At 37.6% G+C, this 23577-nt stretch overlaps 2 protein-coding genes and 2 non-coding genes across 4 annotated transcripts; all 4 read right to left on the bottom strand.

The window, feature by feature from the left end:
• Positions 1-8664: 8664 nt before the first annotated feature.
• Positions 8665-14310, bottom strand: LOC139964353 (uncharacterized). The gene is made up of 4 exons (XM_071965897.1): positions 14092-14310; positions 12047-12332; positions 11589-11761; positions 8665-11174 (listed from the first exon to the last, which is right to left on the bottom strand). The coding sequence occupies exons 1-4, from the start codon at positions 14218-14220 to the stop codon at positions 11037-11039; spliced, it is 726 nt and encodes a 241-aa protein (XP_071821998.1). The 5' UTR covers positions 14221-14310; the 3' UTR covers positions 8665-11036.
• A 2565-nt stretch (positions 14311-16875) lies between these two features.
• Positions 16876-23466, bottom strand: LOC139964355 (large ribosomal subunit protein eL8-like; the record flags this gene model as incomplete). Its single annotated transcript, XM_071965901.1, has 6 exons — positions 16876-17025; positions 18016-18085; positions 18925-19055; positions 21256-21476; positions 22339-22488; positions 23307-23466. Coding segments are annotated over 6 exons (834 nt in total), but the record flags the coding sequence as incomplete, so codon positions are not given.
• Positions 18582-18655, bottom strand: LOC139964413 (small nucleolar RNA SNORD36). The gene has a single exon (XR_011791961.1). It is a non-coding gene; the product is annotated as a small nucleolar RNA SNORD36 (small nucleolar RNA).
• LOC139964414 (small nucleolar RNA SNORD36) lies at positions 21944-22009 on the bottom strand. Its single transcript, XR_011791962.1, has one exon. It is a non-coding gene; the product is annotated as a small nucleolar RNA SNORD36 (small nucleolar RNA).
• Positions 23467-23577: the final 111 nt, after the last annotated feature.

The following is a 23577-nucleotide window of genomic DNA, read 5'->3' on the forward strand; positions in this document are numbered from 1 at the left end:
GAAGCCAACTTGCGTGTATAGGCCTATAAACGCGCGCGTTTTCGGTTAAATTAGCTGGTCGTTTCGTGGAACTGCTAAGATATAATACATAACCATAAACATAGGAATACACTAGAAAATAGCACAATTTGAATGTTATTCTGAGTTAATGCAGCCAAAATTTATTGTATATATATATGTTGTGTTACAAGAGGTATAGAAACTGTAATGGAGGCTCATACTGGAAATATCCCAAATTTATTTTCAGTTACGATGTACCTCATCTGTTGTGCAGGAAGGTAAGGTAAGGTAAGTTAAGGTAATGTAAGTATCTAGCAATAAGACGTTTGAAAGATATCTAAGAGAAGCATTGAAACATACTGCTAAACCAGTAGGAAGGCCCGTGACTACCTTGCTTGGAAAAATAAAGTCGCAATTTAAGAACGTTAACGACAATTTCGAGGAAGCAATAAACCTTGCGCAAGATCGTGATATTTGGCGGAGGTTAATCACTGAGCATGTCGGATAGACGAGACTCAACTTACTACTTACTACTACTACCTCGTGGAACTGCTAAGATGTACTACATAAGAATAAATGATGAAGCCAACTTGCGCGTATATATAGGCAAATATACGCGCGCGTTTTCGGTGAAATTGGCTGGTCGTTTCGTGGAACTGCTAAGATGTACTACATAACAATAAACATAGGATAACACTAGAAAATAGCACAATTTGAATATTATTCTGAGTTAATGCAGCCGAACTTTATTGTATATCTATGTTGTGTTACAAGAGGTAAAATGTAATGGAGGCTCATACTGGAAATATCCAAAATTTATTTGCAGTTACGATGTACCTCATCTGCTGTGCAGGAAGGTAAGTATCTAGCACTATATAAGACGTTTGAAAGATATCACTGGTAGCAAAAACGAGTACGGTACTAACTTCTGACGCGCGCTGTTTCGAAGATGCGCATCCAGACACATATGCCTGTCATCATGCAGGAAGGTGTGCCAAAAAACGGAATGAAGGAGTAAACCTTGATTTATCCAAGACAAGAAAGGAAATATTGGAGTTTTAATGTCTAATGTTTATATAGCTAATAATTTCGGTTTTGAAAGATATTCAGCTTGAAGATTTAGAACAACCCACCAGGGATATAGATGTTAACGTTCATAGTTGACAAATATCATACACTCAGGTATTAACATTTAACGATGTTTATGAATAATTCGTTACTGTAGCCATAAAGTCAATATGCATGGTACTGGTAATTATTTAATTTGATGATCGTATTTCTGTTTTCCTTCTTTTCTAAGAATTACTAATGTATATAGTTCATGGAATGATGCTATACATAAACATGAATCACTTAAATTTCTAAAAACAATAGAACTATCAACTCAGTTTGACCTACCAAAATACATAAATCAAAGACCACAGAGACAGAAGGTGCAAATGTAATCTTAAGATAAACAATACTGTTTGAGATTGAATTGTCAGTAATCAACCTATTGTTTACTAATCGGTGTCAGGAAGGCTAAAAAAATAAATAAACAAACAAAGAAAGAAAACAGTCATCAACTTAATGCAAACCGAACAATTCAAGCTTTCCACGAAACGTTGACAAATTATTTATTATGACTTGAAAAGACTTACAGTCTCAAGCGGGTTACGAACCCGGGCCTACATACCCAACTGAGCCATGGAAACTGATGCTATCATCCAGGAACCAGAAGAGGGATCATTAAGGTAAAAGAAGAATGAATTGTTGCATCACGTTCAAATAAGTAGAAATTGTACTAAGGACGTTAAGACTTAAATAACAATAAACAATCGCGAGAGCCTCAGTTTGTCACTAGTCTTGTTTGGTGACGTGTTCGTTATTCTAGAGATCAATCATTATACTATCAAACCAGAAATCATTTATGGCTTCTTTAAGTCAGATCATCTCGAAAAAGATACTGTGTACAGAACTCTGGTTAATACATTATTATATTAACTATAATGAATACAGTATTTTAACATTATATTCGGCTCACTTAAAGAAGGATACCATGCATAGATAGCTGAATACTTTAAGATGGTATATATATATATATATATATATATATATATATATATATATATATATATACAGTATATATATATACAGTATATATATATACAGTATATATATATATATATATATAAATGTAAAATCAAGTATACAGTGGAGAGTAATTGTGGCTATACGTTCACTCTACACAGTACCATATGTATGCAAGCTGCTATACAGGAAAATGTCAACAAAAGTTACGACAGTACATATTGAACAGAATAAACACTCAAGAGTTAACTGAGTTATTTTGGAAGTGTTCGATACACATATAAAGAAGTTTGTACAAAGGTCAATGGTAGATAAAACAGATGACCAGCCTTAGCAAATTGCTGTTGAAGACAGAATGAGCTACAGAATATTGTCTTTTCTGTCATTGAACAGGTATATCATATAATACATATACAACGCTATAATACATGTAACAGCATAAACGTTTCCGCCACTATGGAACGCGAAAAGGGCAACATTATTTTGTTGTTTAAATTAAGTTTGTTGCTGTTTAAACTAAAGTTGTTGCTGCTATTTTACCATGTTGCTGTTGTTCGTTGATGTCTAAACTTGCGTTGATGACTAAACGCGCGTTAATGTCTAAACTCACGTTGATTTCTAAACTTACTGTTGAAGTCTAAACTCACGTTGATGTCTAAAACTTTCGTTGCTATCTAAAATTACGGTTGATGCAACTCACGTTGATGTCTAAACTCACGTTGATGTCTACACTTTCGTTGCTATCTAAAGTTACGTTGTTGTAACACTTTGTGAACGAACATCATTCTTTCTTTTCAAAAAAATTATCACAATCAACCGCAAGTTGCTTCCGTGCAGAGCTAACAACATTTCTCTTACATAGATTTTCATGCTAAATACAGCCAATGATGCTTTCTCAAATTTCCCGCGATTTGTTAGGCTAATAGTCCCTTACCCATTGTCTGCAAACATGCTTGCATCTTCAGTGCTCAATGCACGCAAAGTATGATGGTTAAACTATGAAACGCAAAAATTGAATAAAATCGTTAACGTCCTGATTTGTATAGCAACAGCCATATAAATATCGTTAACAACCTGATTTGTCGAACAAAATCACGTTGTTAACGATATTTTCATGATAGTTGCTACAACTCCGAGGACGTTGTTAACGATATTGTTAACGTAATATTTGAATAATTGTTTTATCACAGAAAGTTATGAGTTGAGACAATCTATGAATTTTGCGGGAAGCTACCACAACATGATACATCTCTGATACTGAAAAGAACTTTTCATCTCACAGTATGTTTCTTCTCTCCGTATTGAGAGCTGATAATGTAAAATGTGTATTCATACTACAGTCATTTCTTCGTTTCAAACTTGCGTAAATTTTCGCGGTCCCTTTGACCATGTGCTTCAAGTCATGATTCTGGTGTAACATTCGCAGGCGCGTATCCAGGATTTTCTAACCCGGGGGGCGCGAATTACTATCTAAGCGGAGCGCCACCATCGGTTGGCGCGCAGCGTACAAGAAAATTTCTGGTTTTGATACCCCCCAGATCACCGGAAATGGCACTTCTCGGGCTTGAAAATGACCAACCAGATGTACACTTTTACCTGAGAACCAAGTATTTCCCAATAGTTCTTTTTCCATCCATAACCTTTTTGATGATTTTCACCAGTCACACATCATGTTCGACCTCATCGCATCTCCTGTGGATCATTGCTTTTGTAGGTGATTCTACGTCGCGGTCCACAATACCCGACAGCCCCACTTTTCAAAGTTTTCAGCCCATTATTTGTTCAGAATTTGAAAATTCACATTTCTCGTGAATAAACTCACTTCAAAACATACCCATAATGTTGCAAAAAATTGTCATCTATGGACAACCAATATAGAAAAACCTCCTTGAACCCCTAACAGACCGGTCAAAATTACACGAGTAGAGGGAAGTATCATGAAGAATGTTGGTCAGGAAATTTTCGAAAATTCAGACACACTAATTTATTGGTGTACAAATATTAAAACCTCTTATAACGGCTATTATAAAACTTGGTTGAAGGAGACGAAAAAATAGCAGATATTTCCTTCAACCGAACACTACACACATAGGCGTAGGAGGCGGGGACTCCTACTGAAAGAAAAATAAATTGCAATGATGTAGCTAAAGGAAATGAATAGTTTAAAAAATATCTCCTTGATAATTAAAATAAAGTTGTAAGCTTGGCCGACTAATTCGACTTACTAATGTAAAAGATAATTTTACATAATTGGACCTCCATGCTTTTTCTCCATCTACATAAGACATTTCGTGGTTTACAGCATCCCGCGGTATACTGCGCAATTTCCACGAACCGTACGGTACACGATGGCATGCGATGTAATAACCGATGCTTACCTATATGATATTGACATTAACATGTTGAACGTGCGCGGGCCGGCGCGCGAAATATTTAGGTTATATTTTTCGGGTAAGTCGTTACAGCCCCCAAATCAAATGGGTTACTATGACTACACACATCGACAGTTTTGAGGCGGTTCATCCTGGAACCTCGAGTTTCATGCGCACTGATATGATGTGATATCTGCTGTTTGCTTTACAAATTCGAACAGGCGCGTAGCGAATACTTTGCCAAGGGAGAGGTGAAGCCTGTAGGCAAACTATCTAAGCGTAGCGCCACCACGAGTTGGCGCGAAGCGTACAAGAAAATTTTGGCCGAAAATGCCTCCCAGATCGCTGGAAATGACACTTCCACTGCCTTGTAAGTTGCATTTAAGCATTTTCTATTTTGAAATTACTAGCGATATCATAAAAAAAAATCGCCCCCTTCCAGAAATGCGTCATGTTCCCCGACGACTCGGTCGAGTTCGAGACCAGCCACAGTTGGTTTCATAGCACAATTGTTTAAGGCATCCATACACACACACGCGTTATGGTAGACCATATATAGTATATATATAGATACATTAGTGAGAGAGGAAAAATGGAAACGTCAAAAATGGAGTTGTCGGTGAAAGGGGTAGGGTGAGGCGCACGCCCCTTCCGATATCCTCGATCCGTCACTGGCATACCCTGTGTATATAATAGGGATCAGCGCTGTAATGATGTCACTGTTCGTCTTTCTCTTCCCGGTGTCTTGGCGTATTTCTTCTACTCCCTCCTCCTTTTTCTCTCCTTCTTCTTTTTCTTTTCCCTTCCTTCCTCCTCCTCTTTTCCCCTCTTTTTTCCCTTTTTCTTCTCTTTTTTTCCTCTCCTCTTTTTCTTACCCGGGGGGCGCGCGCCCCCAACGCCCCCCCCTGGATACGCACCTGATTCGTGTGTATAAACTACTGTATTTATATATCGTCAAAGGTAGTCATTGAAGTTTGAGATACTTAATCGACATTGCGTAAAAATGTTATTTAAATACTATAATTTTCGTGGAGTTGGTTGTTTCCAAATACTGCAAAGCATCCAGGGTAAATGTTGGATCAGTTGCTCTATGGTTGGATGTAGTCTGCACTTCGTGAGTAACAAGAGGGGCACAATATTGAAGTACTTAGGCAATACACTCACAGAACTAGTTTACTAAACCCGCCAAGCAAGTTCATTCGTAACACCAATCCAGTTCGGAGTTTCGATTTGCGAAAGGGACTGTGGGTTAAATGGAATATGCACAAACCTCGCTCAGCATTGTTACGAATTTTAAGAACAAACAGACCGCTAGCATGTTATGCAAGAAACGAATCATCCAAGATATAGTTTTTATTAGGGCTAGGCCTATGTGTTGTAGGTACGTACGGTGATATGATCTTTTCTTCACAAATTTTCAGGATTTGTGAATGTGCAGTTGAAACTCCAAAGTTCGAACAGGCCTAATACAATTGCGTGGAATATAGCGAGATAAGTACACTGCATGTACGGGGATATTTGAAAAGTTGGGGTTGTTGGTGAAATCGCTGCAAGGTACTATTTACGGAGTTGGCGAGGAGGAAAAGAAGCGAAATGAAGGTAAAACAGCGAAGCTAGGACACTGGATGACATTCTGCTATATATATTGTGTAGATCATTCACAAAGTACAGGCAGGGACACGATCTCATCTTTACAACTACACTATAGTAGAGAGGTTTGTCATATAATAAACGCAATTGGATCGGTACGAAAACTTTTGTCTCTAGTAATAATACTGTCACTCGTTTAACTTGATTGCCGACATTCACAACATATCCAGACACCGTTTACTGGTTCTTATAAATAGGTTTAAAAGTGCAGTATTTTATGCTGGCATTTTGTCTAGACACTCGTTTTACTTGATTTCCGACATTCGCAGCGTATCTTTACACATTGCTGAAGGGGCTCAAGGAAAGCAGTTTAAAAACGCAGTGTTTTTATGCTGGTACTTTGTCTTGACACTCGTTTAACTTGATTTCCGACATTCACAGCGTATAAGCATAACAATAACATTTTAAAAGGTGTTTACCGGCATGCAGCCTCATATTCGTGTGAGGCGTAACGCTCATGTTATCTGATATCCATATATATATATATATATATATATATATATATATATATATATATATATATATATATATATATATATATATATATATATATATATATATATAATAAATATATAGATATATAGACTCGACTAAAGTCTCAACGGTTGTTGTTTTTATTAGAATCACACAATGCATGGGTGTATAGTATTTTTCCTAGTTCTCTGTGTGTAGCTAATATCGCACGTACGTGGCTATACTCATTACCAGCAATGAAAGTAACGATATTATTGTTCGGATTATGTATATCATGAAATGTACCATAATGGCTTCAATGACAGGCGACACTATTATGAAAGAGGGCGCTCCATAAAAATGGATAACATTGGTCTTAAAAATAAAACACAGTATAAAAAGAAACCGTGTGTGCAGTTAGGGACGATGATCTGTAATTCATAACTGTCTAAACGTGGATGGAACTTTTGGGCTCGTATTTCTTTTCACTCCAAATCTTTACATGTTGTTTTGGTTATTTATGACAGTGTACTTGTGTGTTTGAGCTCGATGTTTCTTCTCGTTGTAGTCACACTCATTGTTACATATGTATACTAAACTTCATTCATATCATTCATTGACAATTTTGCATGGATATTTCTCTGACGTCACAGCAGAAAGTCGTGTCCAGGTAATAATGAAGTTGTAAGCAAACTCGCTGGCTGGCAAATTGTCAGCTAGCTTAGTTCAATCCATTGGAGATTGGTAACTACTGACAAATGGTTATAGCTTGGAAGGAAATAACTTAGGATATTCTCAATCTTTATTTAATTTTATCCAAGGTTTCCTTCTGAGGGAATTTCTTTGCTATAAGATTGCAAATCTGGATTTACCACTCATTATAAGTAAAACTACAAAATTAAGTTCCCTATAGTGACATATCTGATATTAATGTTATGATGTGCATGTTAATTCAACCCCCACCCCGCCAACCATCAACCCCCCCCCCCCCACCACTCTCTCACCTCTATTCATAGGATTTCGTGGAAGAACTTCATTAATTCAACAATAAATGTGATTTTAAAAGAAATATTTTAAGAAATAGAATTAAGGATTTAATTAATTCTTTTCTTCATCTTTGTTGGAGTTATAAGAGACATATGACTACAAGGCAAAAATAATTTAACATTTTGGAGAAAAAAAATCAACCTAAATGAAGTAACAGCTGTATGCCGAAAGACCCCTTTTAAATGTAAATTAAAAAAGTTGTATAAATGTAATTTTTTTATAAATTTCATAAAAATTGTATAAATGTTACTAAAAAAAGGAAGCACGTTTTACTCTATTGCTCGGGCTGTTGACCGTCGACTATTCACAAGTGCAATCCCGCTACTGTTTCGCACGGGGGCTTTTGCCTGCTGCGTTTCCGCCCTGGGCCGGTTCGCCCCTCCTTAGACAACCGGGACGACCATACCTCCGTACGGTCAACCTATATTGATGCAGAACTTAGCGTGGACACTCGATCGCCATAGCACAACGAACCGCAGTGATTCCGAACTCACGCAATCCAATGCCTCCGACTTCCATGTAGCTGGATTACAGGCGCACGCCACAACGCCCAGTCGATATATGTCAGCGTTATAAATTGTCTTGAACCATTCATTCGAAAACATGCATATTCATTTGCTGCTTATGCATATTCAGAAAATCTTCCTAACCAAATTATACACGCCCTTCTCAAGTAAATATTCACAGGAATATATATATATGCTTTCATGTTTTTGATGATTTTTTATTATTAATAAAAGCATGTCCTGTCGGTTATACCCTTACAATATAATAATCCATAACTGTAGTATGCTATACGGTACAGAGTAAAGGTGATATTTTATCGGTCGGCTGCATGGGTGAGATGCTTGGTGGCCCTTGGCTGGAACTGCTGATCCTGAGCGAGTAACGAATTCTTTCTTAACTCAGGTACATATACGAGCACTTTGAACCGAGTACAAACGCGAGTACTTGTCAAGGGTACTTGAATCAAACCCGAGCATTTTCGAGTACTTTCGAGCACTATAACACTTTGATACAGCAGTCGTAGACAAAAACCAATATCAACAACAAAAGACAATAAGAATTGGTATGTTTTGAACTAGGTTTATATTTTATATTACAGTTCATTCATATTCTTTATATTATATCTTGTATAAGGCCAGAGTAAAGATTCAGTATTTCAGTATTCAGCAAACATTTATGGACGAGAAATCGGTGGGAAGTCTCGGTTGACGTTTAGATATCTTTTGGTTATATTTCTCAAATATAAAATGGAAAGTATAAAAAAACAAAAAAACAGATACAGAGCTTAACTAGTGCTGGGAATTCATTATACAATTCTTGTGAACCTACGTGTATGTCTGTTTGTCAATTTGTACATCGTGTGTTTATTCGTTTGGTGTATGTTTGTCTGTCTTTACAATTTTGTAATAATATAATGCCTGTGTGGTTTTATATATATTTCTTTGTTTGTGTATCTTTCAATTGTATATTTATTAATTATGACTTTGATGAATTGTATTTGCGGTTGTGTATTATTATGTCTGTGTATTGATTCTTCTCTGTATATTTGTGTGTCTGTATATTTGTGTGTCTTTGCGTTTGTATTCGTATCTTGTTGTATGTGCCATCTTTTTTTAATGATTTTTTTTGGGTGAAGTTGCATGCATGTATGTATGTATGTGCCTTTCTGTGATTATTTCCCACCTGTCTGTTCAGTGTCCACTTGGCTTGGCTTCCTACCCGATATGACATATTATTTGGAATGTATGGGTGTGTATGTGTGTGTGTGCGTGCCTGGAGGGGGAAGGGTTAGCAGCAGGGGATTCACATACCGTGACGGGTATTGAAGGTCACGTGGGATCAGAATAATTTGTGAATGGTTCCTCAAAGAATTCGCAAACTGTATCAAATCTATCTTTGAGTTGGATTTGAAACGTAGATTATGACGTCAATGACACTCAACATCATGAATATTCATTTATTGTAGATAGATTTCAAGTAAGAATGTAATCTGAGTCAATCAAAACTTCGTGGGTATCTCAATCACGTACAAAAGGGTTTCTAATTGGAACAATACAACTGACCATATAACAACTGACAATATAACTGATAACTGACAATAACAATATGACATAGAGAAAAAAGACGTTTTGCGTGTGGCGACTATGTTGGTGACGACGGGGAAAGCTGGTGGCAACGATGGTGACAATAAGGGGGTAGTTGTTGGAGGAAAGAGGAGAACAATAGGTACTCCAGTAGTAACTCTGAAGAGGTTTTAGTTGTGGTCCTTGTTTCTTAGCACCGTCTTGCTTGTTTTCATTCTCTGAGTCGTTACCCAGCATCCCTTATTATGTGTACATACTGAACACACACAACCCCTTTAATTGACTTAGCTGCTATAAATAACTACGACCATGAAAGGTCCCCTTTAACCAGAGATAACCTATAAACTGCTACAAAAATGTATAACTGACCTATAGCTTTACGTTTCTGCAAAAAAAAAAAAAAAAATGTTCAGCATGTTTAAAGAAAAAAATCCTATAGACGTACTTATAACAATACACCCTGTAATTAAGCGAGTAGGAGGTGGGATGTATGGTAACCTATCACTAATAACTTAAACCTTCCATAAAAGTGCAAATAGGTTAAGTACGTACAAAAAAATCTAAGCCCTACATTAAATTTCTCGAAAAAATACCATAATTGAGCGGTTAAGAAAAAAATTTCCTAAGCTTAAGATATTTAAAAAAAAAATTACCCTTGCGCGAATAAATTTGCACAGAAAACGATGCCCGTGTTAACAAAAAACGTTTAAAATAAGTCTGTGTACACATAGATATAGAGGATTAGGAGTGGAATGGACTAACACGTAAGTGGACTGATGGATCCAGTCCAGATAACGATCAGAAAGGTTTCAATCAAAAGCTGTCGTTTTTCCCCTTCATTGTTAGATTGCGTTCCTTTTGTTCACCCCTTCCAAAAGCAGATCACGTGATACTACCGTCACACAGTCCAACCTTCGCCCATCGCCGCCACCAATAATCATAACCACTGACCTATCTGAACCTCATAAAATTATCAGTGAAAATAACGATGACATTGAGACCCACCTTTTTCCCCATCGGTAATTTTGAAAACACCCACTTAATCCAGATGTAATATAGTGACGTCATTGAAGATTTTAGTTCTATAGGATGATATAAATGTCTCAACACCGCCAATCACCTCCTTGATAAAGAAAACACAGCAAGACAAACACGGATAATATAACGAAACGTGAAATTTGATGTTGTATATTGATGTAAGATATATGTTGTAGGCATGTGATGGTATGTTGTGAGAAAATGTTGTGTGTGTTTTAGTGAGCGTGTTGTTGGTTAGTTGTGAAGTTTGTGTGTGTTGTCGGGACTTATTGTGTGTAAAGAATGTAATGATAGAAAACCCAAGCACTAGAATAAACTAAGCACCTATGGCGCCACCCATCTCATCCTCCTCTTCCTCCTCCGTCTCGTCCTTTGAGCTCAATTCTTTCTCTTCTTCATCTTTGCTCTTGACCTCGACGGGAGCGAATCGACTGGTCTTCTTTCCCTTTGAACTCTGAAAGAGTTTGAAAAGAATTTGCATATAAATATCCGGACAGTAAATTTATTTGGGACAATTTTATTTAATAACCAATTTTAACAATGATCAGTTATGGCTTATTGATTCTACTCAACTTTGTACTATCTCATACCTCGATTTAATTTGATTTACTTAGTTTTGTTTCCAAACTGCTATTTTCTTCCATCAACAAGGTAGAAGGCACCTGTTACCCCTTACCCCCCCCCCCCGCACCCTCCCTCTCGCATCCCAATACTGCTCTGCGTTGTCGGGAAAATTTTATTTTTTTAAATAGCTTATGGTAGATGGCATATTATTTGTACGTGTTTGCCTTGAAGAATCATTTGTGATTAATATAAATATATTTATTTTATATACATCCCATCGACTATTATAATTATTCTAACTTACAGCTTTGTTTTTGGCCGAAGTCTTCTTCTTTTTCTTACAGCTGTTCCTATTGGCTAATGACATCCTGTCTGCAATCTTCTCCAGAGCCTCCTCGACGGAAAGATCAACCATTAAGTTATCTGCTTCGATCTTCCTCGCCTTTTGTCTCTCAAATTCCATCCTAAGGCGATCATCTGAAAATAAAGAAGAAAAATGTAAATTGTGGTGTACTTCAGTTCGAGTTGGTCTATTAGTTTTAGGTATGTCAGCATAGGTAATAGTTTAACAGTTATGGGGTGGCAGGTAAGTGAGTATCGCAACACAAAATTACACATAAATTAAAGTAAGCAACAGTTCGCAAAGCACCTTCCTACCCAATGCCCCTTCCCCCTCCCCCCCCGCCATACACTAACCTCTACACACATGATCATATAAAAAAAGGCAAAACTAAAACGACAGTAGCTAAATGAGGAGCTTACTTTCTTTTTGAAATCGAAGGCCGAGGTTTGGTTCTGACCGCGCTTCAAGCCTCATGATAAACCTTCCGAATCGCTTCTTGACTCGAGTGGGCGAAACGGCACGGCTGCTAAGGACGCTAAGCTGTATTGCGTCCAGAGGTGGAATTGGCACGGCGACCGGCTCAGGGGATGGTTGAGGGGTTGGCTCGGGTGTTGGAGCAGGGGTTGGCTGAGGGTTCGGCAGAGGTCTTGGCACAGCAACTGGCTCGGGATGATACATTGGCACTACATCCGGACAGTCCTCCACCTGGTGATTGAATAATGATGCCGTCGTTTAGTGTTAAATATATATATATATATATATATATATATATATATATATATATATATATATATATATATATATATATAGCTGTATAACGTTTCGACAGCCAGACACGTCTTGCTTATACATTTCTTCGTTATTGTTTTGCATATCTGTCTACATGGCGTTCTATGGAAAATGCGAACCGACTACTTTTCAGTTGTACACAGCTGTCAAGAGATTTTATCTCTGGGTTAGATACTCAATAAATCTCCCAAGATCAAAATCCTTCTCTTTTGTTCGGAGTGATTATTATTTCTATTTTAATTTAAAACATGAGCCTTAATCTGTAATGCTCCATTCAACGGGAATAGCTTCTGTATTTATTTTTACCAAACGTCATAAAGCAAGGGGGGGGGGGGGGCTCAAAACATTCTTTGTAAGTTATTGATAAAAATACTACATGCGTTAAGTAAGTGTTACTTTTGGAAATTAAGTACATTGGGAGGGACGTTCTGTCCACTAATAACAGACGAAAGGTATCTTCTCTACCCCAAGGCTCAATATGTCCCGCTGCAACTTGGTCATCTCCACACTCCCATTCCACTTTACCTTATCACATACCCTTGCCCGTGCACATACCACTCATTGCCCAATTCCCCACCCGCCACATACACAAACGCCGTCTTGCACCCGTAATATTCTGTGCAAGGTATTTCACATAATCACTGACATGGTTGGTACCAGAAAGAACCAACGCCTCTAATAGGTGGCGCGCTTTCATTTCTACGTTATGACCAAACATATACCGTCAAGGCTGATTTTGAACGTACAACATACGAGGTCATACCGTTGTATACCAACAAGTGTATCCCAATAAATTTGAATATGATAAGAAAATTTAACGATGTATATCAATGCGGACACCATATAGGCTTTACAAGAACCCTACTTGGGTAAATAGGTGGCTCATTTGCACCCAGCGATCCCATTCAGGGCCCTACCCCACCACCATCTTTACGCTAGGCAAAAACCACGGCAGATGGGCATACTTTAGCTGGTAACACCACGGGTATTTGCCATCCTCGACATTCACAAGGTTATCTTCCCATCTATGGTATCTATCATGTGGAGCCAATCTCGCACAGTGTGTGGCATCATTACATTTTAATCAATGTTGTCTTAACTTCTCAACGCATTTTTATAACAAGAGGGTACCTTTAAATTAAACATAACAAAGGGTACTTTTCATTAACAGAGGGACACTTCTAATTTATGCAAGGGACACTTCACAGGCTTTTCACATAACTGGAGGGAGCACGTAATATGCAAGTAAAAATAAAGGGTGCATGGGTGAACGATGAATAATATATCACGGCATTATACGTATTCCCCATGCATGTCAACTTGCAAAATTGCATTTATTTCGCTTGTAATACTGTCATATTTCACATACGTCGTACAACGCTCGTACCAGCGATCCCCTTCACCTCACTCTCCCCACCCAATCAGAAGTAGGCTAACAGAAAGATGATAACATGTCTGTTACAGTGATATCACGAATTATCTGATGAACGCACTTATTTGCTTAAGTGAGGTAATTTGTTGATGCTTTTGTGTATTTGGATAAATTATTTTCAACATTCCAAGCGATTGCCAGCCACTCATTCTCACTGACCCTCGCGAAATCAGTACCGAGTTAGCTAAATGACGATTCATCGCAAAGGCTGTTCAGTATCACAGGTTACACTTTTTAACTTACCTTATTGTTTCGGCCAAAGAGTTTCTTCAGAAAGCTCCTAGTCTTCCTCCTCCCCCTCATCTTCTCCTTAGCAACGTAAATTTCTTCATCAACGAATGCAGGCGCGACTTTGGAGTAAGAACAACCCATTTTAGTCAGATTATGGACGGCTTGGTTAGAAGGAAACCACTTTAGATGCTAAACCAGCGAAGATAAGGCTCAGTGTAAACGTGCATGTATACTGTGTACACATATAAACATCGATAGTAGTGGAAATCGTATCTTATTATGACGTAACGCTGTCATGGAACTTTCGGTGACGACACCAAGTTGGGATTAAAAAAAATCTTCTACACTGTACTCTCATGTTCAATTTCAAAGCACATCTATTGTCAGTATGAGCAGTATGAATATCATGTTTCTATCAGATAAAGGTTGGGAGTAGTTTATACTGTCAATACGAGTGCTTTGAGGAGATATAGGACAGTTTAGAGAGGTATTAGCATTAGAAAATTGCATTAAGAAAGTATGAATAATCATAGTCTCAACTGCTTCTTCAAAAGCCGATGGCAAGATGTGGTCTTTTTGTTCATGACATCGTTTTTTTTATTGGGCAGAGTATTATAAACATTTAATAGCCTTAGATAGTTAATGAAGTTGTAAGCTCTTCGAGACTGTTATTGTTCGTGTGGTGAAAAGAATACTTTTGTTTAGGTCAGCTTGAAGCGCGCGGATATGCATTCGACAAACGGCGCTTGTAGGTTTCTGATGCGTGTTGTATGCCGCGTGTGAGCTGTTCGTACAGTAAAACTAATACACGTGTGCCCATCAAAGCATGAAAATCGTCTTTTTAGCACAAGTAGTAAGTATAAAGCGTTACCGTTACGTGCGCTGAAGCGCAATGTATTAGTTAAGCAAGCGACGGAATTGTTTGCACTAGCCAGTTGGTATGATAACTGTCAATGAAATCGTACTGATAATCTGAACTGTACGACATCAAAGTAGTGTATTAAACAAAAATCATTTCAACCTTTCGGTTTGCGCATGACGGACGGTTGTCGTACTATAAAATCAAACGTTAAACGAACTAAAACGTACAGTTTGATGATTCTATCGAATCAATTTGTATGCATGGAATAGTTACGATAATTTTGGCACTGCTATAGCACTCATAAACTAGCAGGCTAGCCTAACGTAAGCACTGGTGTAAGATTTACCCACGGCCACTGTAGTTTTACTGTTAAATTAAGGTGACCAGACGATTTTCGGGGGCAGTCACCGCCAATATCAAGTTCGTCCCCGATTAACATGTCTCCCCGAAAATGTCCCTGATTAAACAAGACGTTCCTGAAATTTTAAATACATTTTATTCACAACAGATTAAGAAATGTTGCAAAATCTACCTTCCTGCACGTTTCACATTAACAACACGTCATTAAAGAACGGATGTACACAAATATCTCGTACAGACGATCGCAGAGATCGAAAAAAGAACTACTAAAATGTAGGGTAGGCCTAGCCTACCACATACGCCGAGTAATGGACATGCGTGATAGCGTTTCCCAGGACATAGAAGTCGTGTAACTCCTGTGCTGACCTGTAGGCCTGCTCTTGATCATGTTATGTCTATGCTCTACCAGACTTGCACTGTTTTGCTCAAAGGGGAGGGGCACACATTCCACCTTCAACATTATGTCGCAGATTCATATTTAAATAATATGGTCTTCTTCTGTTAAATAGCCAACGTTAGAATATCAATTGGTCAGTCTTGAACCATAAGGCAATCCAAATAAAGGAACTTTTATCCGATTTGACATTTAGCATTAGTGTAAACGCACATGTTGAAGCCTATGCTATATACTAACATTGGTTAGTAGCACGCATAGTACAGATCGCGGAGAAAGTTTGATATTGCATCAACGAAGTCATAAGGCACAATGAAGTCAGTCAGTGGCGCTTCTCATGTAATTGCGAAATGTATAGCATAGTGACGAGATAAAACGTGTCCCCAGGTCTGATGAGAGGGTCTTTTTCTGTACTATAAGAATATAACTTCCCCGGAACCCGATTCTATTTGTAAAATCAAATAAAGGAAAATGTTAAGCTAAAGTCGGAGAAGCTGACGTCATCATTGACTGAAACATAAGATGAACGGGGGGGGGGGGGGATTATGTGGCCACCATCACTTCTAGTACTGTTGATCCATATTCAACTAAATATCCCTTTTATCATATGAATCCATTTCGAATTCGAAAGGTGATTTTATACCATTTGTTTTGCTGAAACAACTTTTGAGGCAATAGTTTAATAAAGACCCTGAAGTGAATCAGAATAGTCCATGAGTAAAGGTAAATAGACCATGCATCTAACTATACAGTCCATTCCTCTTTCTCCAACCGGTGGCATACCCAGGATTTGATAGTTGGAAGGGTACAGGGGAAGAGGGAGACCTAGCATGGGCTTACCAGCTCAATATTTTGTTCTTTAGGGCGATTCAAACTTTCACTATATTAGGTAGAATTGTAACAAACTGCTGACAAAACGGAGTAGCTGTCTCAAGTGTTTTGGTGCTGCCGGGTGGGGGCACATACAGGGAAGGGCTTGTTAGGAGACCTAACTTTTCTATATCAGGGTTGAAGGAATTAAAGGAAATAATGATTTATTATGTTTATATTGTCAGAGACATTTTTATTTCCTGATATGACTTTAGAAATAAGATGACCAACAAATGTGTATTAACACAGGTAGCAATTAATTATGAAAGATTGAAAAGGAAAGCTATAATCAATCACAACAGACAAGGAGTTTCAAGTTTTTATAAACATTTTATTTCCATTTAACCTTTCATATGACTCAGTTCAGGCCAGCAAGTTCCTTAGCCTTGGCTTTTTCCAATTTGTTGATCTTGGCTTGACTCTTGTTGCCAAGGAGACCACCTCCCCAGTGCTTTCGGATCTGTTTAGAAAAAGAAAACAAAATAGGTACCGATCATAATAGTTTGTCAGATTTATCAAAGAAAATATTTGAATTTATAGAATATCTCTATGAATTTCTCATAAACACTTTGTTGAATTCATGTCGCAACAGATCTTTGAAATCAGTAATCTGTTGCTAACCAAACTAAATAGCAACACTGCACCTGGTCCTACCACTCTTTTCATAGAACAGGTTCCTACCTTTATCTACTTTGCAAATAAGATTTGGGGCTTAAGATATTATTGTCATTAATGGTTTCAGGCTAACTAGAGCTGAAAGTAGACTGAAGCCAGCTAAATCAAGTAGGTGGTAGGGTTTGAAGTATAGAAAAAAAAATTAAAATCTGTTTTCTTTATCACTTGATCACATTCACTATAGGAATACGACATGAAATTTAGGCTTTCCCTATTATTGACTCCACATAAAAGTTTTTGTAATTCTTTGAAATAGAGGAGCTTAGTCTCAAGGTGTTAACACAAAAGGTAATGATTGTACTCAGTCTGGGTGAAGGGAATATGTACCATCACACAGCTAATTTTTCCAGGTGAGCAAACATAATACTTCCACAAAAAAAAAAATGCTCTTTGATGAAATCAAACTAGAGATAAAACTAAGCAAACATTCAAAATTTATCCAACTTCATGGATAAATCAACAAGAAGATTTTAATAGCCTAAGCAAAACATTTAAAGAACATTAACCCAGTTGACATCGATGATCACCAACTGTGCTCCACTTCATGGAGCCATGGAATGTCTAACCAGTCAAAACAGATATATATTCAATCAGCCCTACCTCAGTTTACCAAACAAGATATTGTTTTCAACTAACAATGTGTTATACTTTTTTCCTTCAATGTCAGTTTTTCATGGTTTCTGCCATGGGCTTATCCCTTTAGATGGGCTTTTCCCTTTAGATGGGATTATCCCTTTGGGTGGGATTATCCCTTTAATCTATATGAAATACTAACCTCATCTGCTCTGTCATTGTAGTTTGTCTTCACAGATTCCACAATTTTGCTGAGAGCTGATTTGTCCTCTCTGGAAACAGAAACAAACATAACATTAATCGATTTCATTTCATATGCTATATATACAATGGGCTTTAATATCTGAGGATGCGAGAAATGAGTTATTTGCATTTTGTTTTAACTATTTCTGTTAACATTTTCATGGTGGTAAGAGAAAAAAATAGACTGCTGGTACTGAAAAAAAAATATATTATGATAGAATATATTTTTCAAACTTTGACAAATATTTGGAAAATTTAAGCTCAATAAATGAAAAATAAAATAACAGAAATTTAATGATATTTAGCATATGTAATCAAAGACATTTCCTGATACATCTAGGAAAGGAAACAGACCAATGATTGAAGCAAATAATTGTAACAATGCATCCCAAAATGGCTCAGTGACATGTGTGAACTTGATCCCATCCATCTGTACTACTGTTGCTGATTACTTTGAAATCTTCCTTTTTCAACTGAAAATGTGTCGTTCTTAATGACCAGGAACACAGTTAGTAGGAAAGTATGTCTGCTCAGCATTAAAAAGCTCGGATTTGTTAACATCACGGTAATCAGGCTTATTTGGTATGACATCATCGCAGACTAACACCTCTCCAAGGGATGATCTAAATTACAAAGCTGCAGGAGTAACTTCAAGTGTTTTGTAATTAACCAAGAAAGCTTCATGGCCGTGTCTCTCTCCAACTTTATACTCTGGGCATAAGGAAACCTGTCAAAACCTTGACCATGACAGTGAATAAACCAGCCCCCCACCCCACCCCACGGAGGAGCTGAGACGAATAACACCCGGTCAGTGATCCCAAGCAACCTCCCCCCCCCCCCCTAAGTGAAATAATATGTAATAACTTACGGGTTGACAGAGGCAAAAGCCAGGCTGGTTGCAGTCTTCCTGTGGACAACTTTGCCCAGTCTTGCCTTGCCCTTGACAATGCAGTAAGGTACACCCATCTTCCTGCAGAGAGCTGGCAGGTACAGGACAAGCTGTTGAAATAAGATTTGCATTTTGAATAACACGTGATAACCACCACCAAGCACAGATAATGTACATACATACATACACACAGTGTTCGACTTATGGCCAAAAAATTGCATAGCAACAAATTTTGACAATTGCTATACAATATTTTTGTTGCATAGCAGTTCCCCAATATTGAATAGCAGTTTTGAAATTACCACAAAACGGACCAAATGTTGGCGATCAATGTGTTAACTAGAAAATGTTTGTTTATTATTATTATTATTTATACTAGTGTTGCTACGATAATCGTTTTCAATATCGGTATCGGCCGATATTTGCAATATCGGCAGCATATCGGTATCGGTAAAATTTTGCCTAATTGCCGATAACAGCAAACCGATATTGAACTTTTCTTTTTAACAGCAGAGCTACCTGTACTTATTTATACTTGCAATGATTTGTTAATCTGCCCAAGACGATCCATTTCTTTAGCGTCAGTTAAACTCAGATTCATTTTCGATTAATATCCATGGAAACCTGACTCTCCGTAACATCTAAAAACACGTCTACGGCGCGCGAATATAACCATTGACCTTCGTGAACCTTGGCCTACACACAGCATTAGTGCAGCATATATACACTGTACTAACCATTCATTTCCTCAAAGGCCTCCGTGAAAACCTTGAACATGATGCATACAGTAACTGCACAGTTCAGCAGTGTTGGAAAACCTTGTTCAATTTCCTGCGAACACACTGCCGATTTCCCGCCGGTGTTCGCCTGCCTAGCACGCGTAACGTGCGAGCATAAAGGCGTGGTGTCCAGGGGCCCGTCTTAAGGCTATGGTGGGGTCACGGGGTAGAACCCCTCGTGGGGATCCTTGGGGCGAAAGCACCCGAAAATTTTTGTCATTTTTTGGGATGACTGGCGATGACAAAATTCGCAGTTGAGGATGCAAAATACTGACAACTTTTTTTATTTAAATTGTCACGAAACTGATGAAAATTTTAAAATGACAAGTTAAAGTAGCTGTATTATGTTATAAAATGAAAAGAGATTTAATCTGTCTTTCAATCTTTAAAAAGTGCAACTTACAAAACTTCCGATATTATGAAACAAACAACGTTCAGCAAAGCCCCGTTTCTAGACTGCCTAACAATGAATAGCGTGCACTATGCGTACATTTTTACAACTGCAGTGTTTAACCCTATACCCAACTACTGTACCACGGTACATGTGCTGCGAATTTGCCCAGGTACCTTCCCAACAACTGTGAGCTCATCCCCTGTATAACACCTGTTTGTTAACATTTTTTGGCACGTTGCCAGGGAACCTTTTAGTTACGTGAGATCCGTAACCGCCGAGGTGGTTAGGCTATTTGCTATACACTTAACTATGGTAGGATATTATTTTTTCAGGTTTTTTTTCGCTATACGGTCAAGTCAATAAGTTGTACATTGAGTATAAACTCAATAAATTATAACTTCTACATTGTGATCGACAGTTCGTAAGTTAAGGTTTGAATGTTTGCTCCCAAATCTGACTAGGAATTTGTATCGCACAAATCGGCAGAAAGTGCGATGCTGATTTGAAAACGTCTCGCAAGTTTGTCGTTTTGGATCGCATTTTGCGATGCGATACCGGAAAAATCGAACACTGCATACACATGCATGCATACAAACAGACGTACAGACATACACCAGGCATCATGACCTTCCAGCCTCCAAATGGAATCAAACACACTCTTGTAATGAGATAACAAAAATTAATAAATACAACAGTTAAAACCATTTGTGCTATTTGAAAGCACTCTCTTAAATGATAAAGATTATAGTTTTCCTTCTTCCAAGTATCTGTGTTCTTTATTTCACTGAGATTTATTGTAAAAAAGAAGAAATATGACATTTCAATTATATTACCATTCATGTTCTAAATTCACCTGATAATTTCCCCTTATTGCAATCCTAGCACACATGATGCAGCACAAGTGCAGTCCACAGATAACTATAATACTTTATGCATGAAAAGCCCAAGCCTATAAACACTTACAAAGGTAAGGTTTCTTGCAACTTGGTTATTGTCAAACCTTATCTACTGTAGAGTGGCAGTCCTCCAAACGTTTGTAATCACCATCTTTACCAATCGGTACAATTCTCACTACCAGTGCCTTGCATTTCTAAAGTATACATTTTTACTGGTTTTAAAAATGCCAGCTCCACGTACCTCTAATGGTTCAACATCATGTGCAATGACTACAAGCTGGGCCTTCTTGGATTCGATCAGAGATGTGACCGTGTTCAGGCCAGATCTCACCACAGGGGGGCGCTTTGTAGGGGTGTCCTCCTTGCCCTTCAGTCTCTCTTCAGCACGGGCACGTAGCCTGGCTTTCTTCTGAGGCTTTGTCTCCGGTGAGTACTTGGAGAGAAGTTTGAACAACTGGATCGCTGAATTGAAAATGAACAGAATACAAAAAGAGATTATTTTCAACCCAAAGGTTTCTTTCATGTTTTTACTTGAATAAAAATATGAAGCAGTAACAAACATATTTAATACCATTTAAACACAATAAATAATTCAATCAATAATGTTGAACAGAGGTGGGATCCTTAGTGCTAGTGTAACATCCAAAATCATATAATTTAAATAAAATATTCTTTGGGTAATTTCAAAAGAAAATGAACTGTAGGAAACAATAGTTAGGACTGAATCAACTGATATGTTTTAAAGATAAAAAGTTCAGCAAAATTCTATGACTCCTGCTCAGTTTAAGATCAGGTTTGAAATAATGCACAATGGAAACTAATAAGATCCATTCCTAAATTGCATTTCCAAAATTATTGATATAGACGGTTTCTAGTTTAAACAGATCCTCTGGGGACAACTCAATAATAATCTAGTTTATGTAATTGTGCCTGCTCAGTTGAAAATAATTTCTACATTAAGTTCAGGTGAAGAAATTCATGACACATCATTGCAGGCTGTATATATATGGTGAAATCAACTTTACAGTTACGACTGTCAAAGAGTCAAAATGTGGTACCCACTTAAAAACCAAAACAAAACGAAAACTTTATCCACCATAGCTCAAAGTATCGGGGGAATTATTTAGTATTCAACATTTGCGCGGCAGCTTTGAAGTTCCTATCTTACAACATAATATAGTTCCTGTGTAAAAATGCTGCAATATTACATCTTTGCACTTTATATAGCAACTTGTTCATTCTGCACAACATCTTGCAAAACCGGTTAAATTATTCCCTTAATGCTCGACGAATCATCTGTTAGAGGCAAACTTAGCTCACTCACCTGTCTGCCTGTCAAGCGTCTGGGAAAACTGGTTGATGGATGGAGGTACCTTCAGTCGCTGAACCAAGATAGCCCTCTGGCGCTGAAGACGAACATACTTTGGCCAGCGGACAAAGCGGGTTACATCTCGCTTGGGTTGGATGTCGTTACCTTTAATAGAAATGTGAAAGAAAATGTGTGACGCTGTCAAAACTATGATGAACAGTGGATCATTTTATGTCTCCAACGAATTGGGGGATATATACTGTAGGCTGTAGCCTAATTTGATCACTCACATTTCCATCACATTCCCATGTTTGTTTTGCTATTTCACCAAACCTTAGTATTTCTCAAACTAAAGATGGCAACTGATCAAACTGAACCACAATCCTAAATTAATTTCCAAATAAATGTTAATCAGCAACTAATTGATTCCCAATCAGTTCTCAACATAACCTGTGTAAATCACACTTTAATTCACATGACAAAATTGTCCAACTTCATTATTTAAAACGAAAGTTGGCTATTCATGGTAATGAACTGCATGTTATTGGATTTCAGTATCCAAAAGCTTTGAAATATTTCTCACAAATTCAAATGGAACTTTGCTTTGAAAACTAACGATAAACTGTAGCCATGACCATTATAAAAAAATATGGGTCACAGGGAACTTTCAAACTGCTCAGTACATCATAGAGTCATCAACTTTTCAGGTGAAGAAATTCAAACATCATTGCAGTGTTATCAGGATTACAGAGCTTGATTGAAGAATTCAATATATATTAGCTAGCTCAGTAAATTTATCTGTATCAAATTCAGCAGTAATAAGACTACATTTCAAGTGATGATTGGGATAATCACAACCTTGTTCATTACTCAAAAACACTGTTGAGAAAATGGTACCATGTTTAGAATAAAAAACCTCAAGTGTAATCTATTTGCTGTACATACTTAAGTTTAACAAGAAGGTGTTGAAAGATTAATCTCACCAATGCCAAAGTTTTTTGGTCTTTTCTCAAACAATGGATTGACTACCTTCTTAGGTGCTACCGGTTTGGCAGCAAAAGGAGCTGGGGCAACTTTCTTGCCCCTCCCTTTCTGGCCTTTGGCCCCTTTAGACTTATCTTTGGGCTGAAAAATAATAAGAGAAAGATATGAAGGAACATGATCAAGTTAAGCACATTTTGAAAGAGTTAGTAACCTCTGCAGTTTGATTAATTTATGTAGAAAAAGAAGGAAAGATTCTTCTTTCAAAACTTA

The sequence above is a fragment of the Apostichopus japonicus genome, chromosome 22 (genome assembly GCF_037975245.1).
Source record: "Apostichopus japonicus isolate 1M-3 chromosome 22, ASM3797524v1, whole genome shotgun sequence".
NCBI lineage: Eukaryota > Metazoa > Echinodermata > Holothuroidea > Aspidochirotida > Stichopodidae > Apostichopus > Apostichopus japonicus.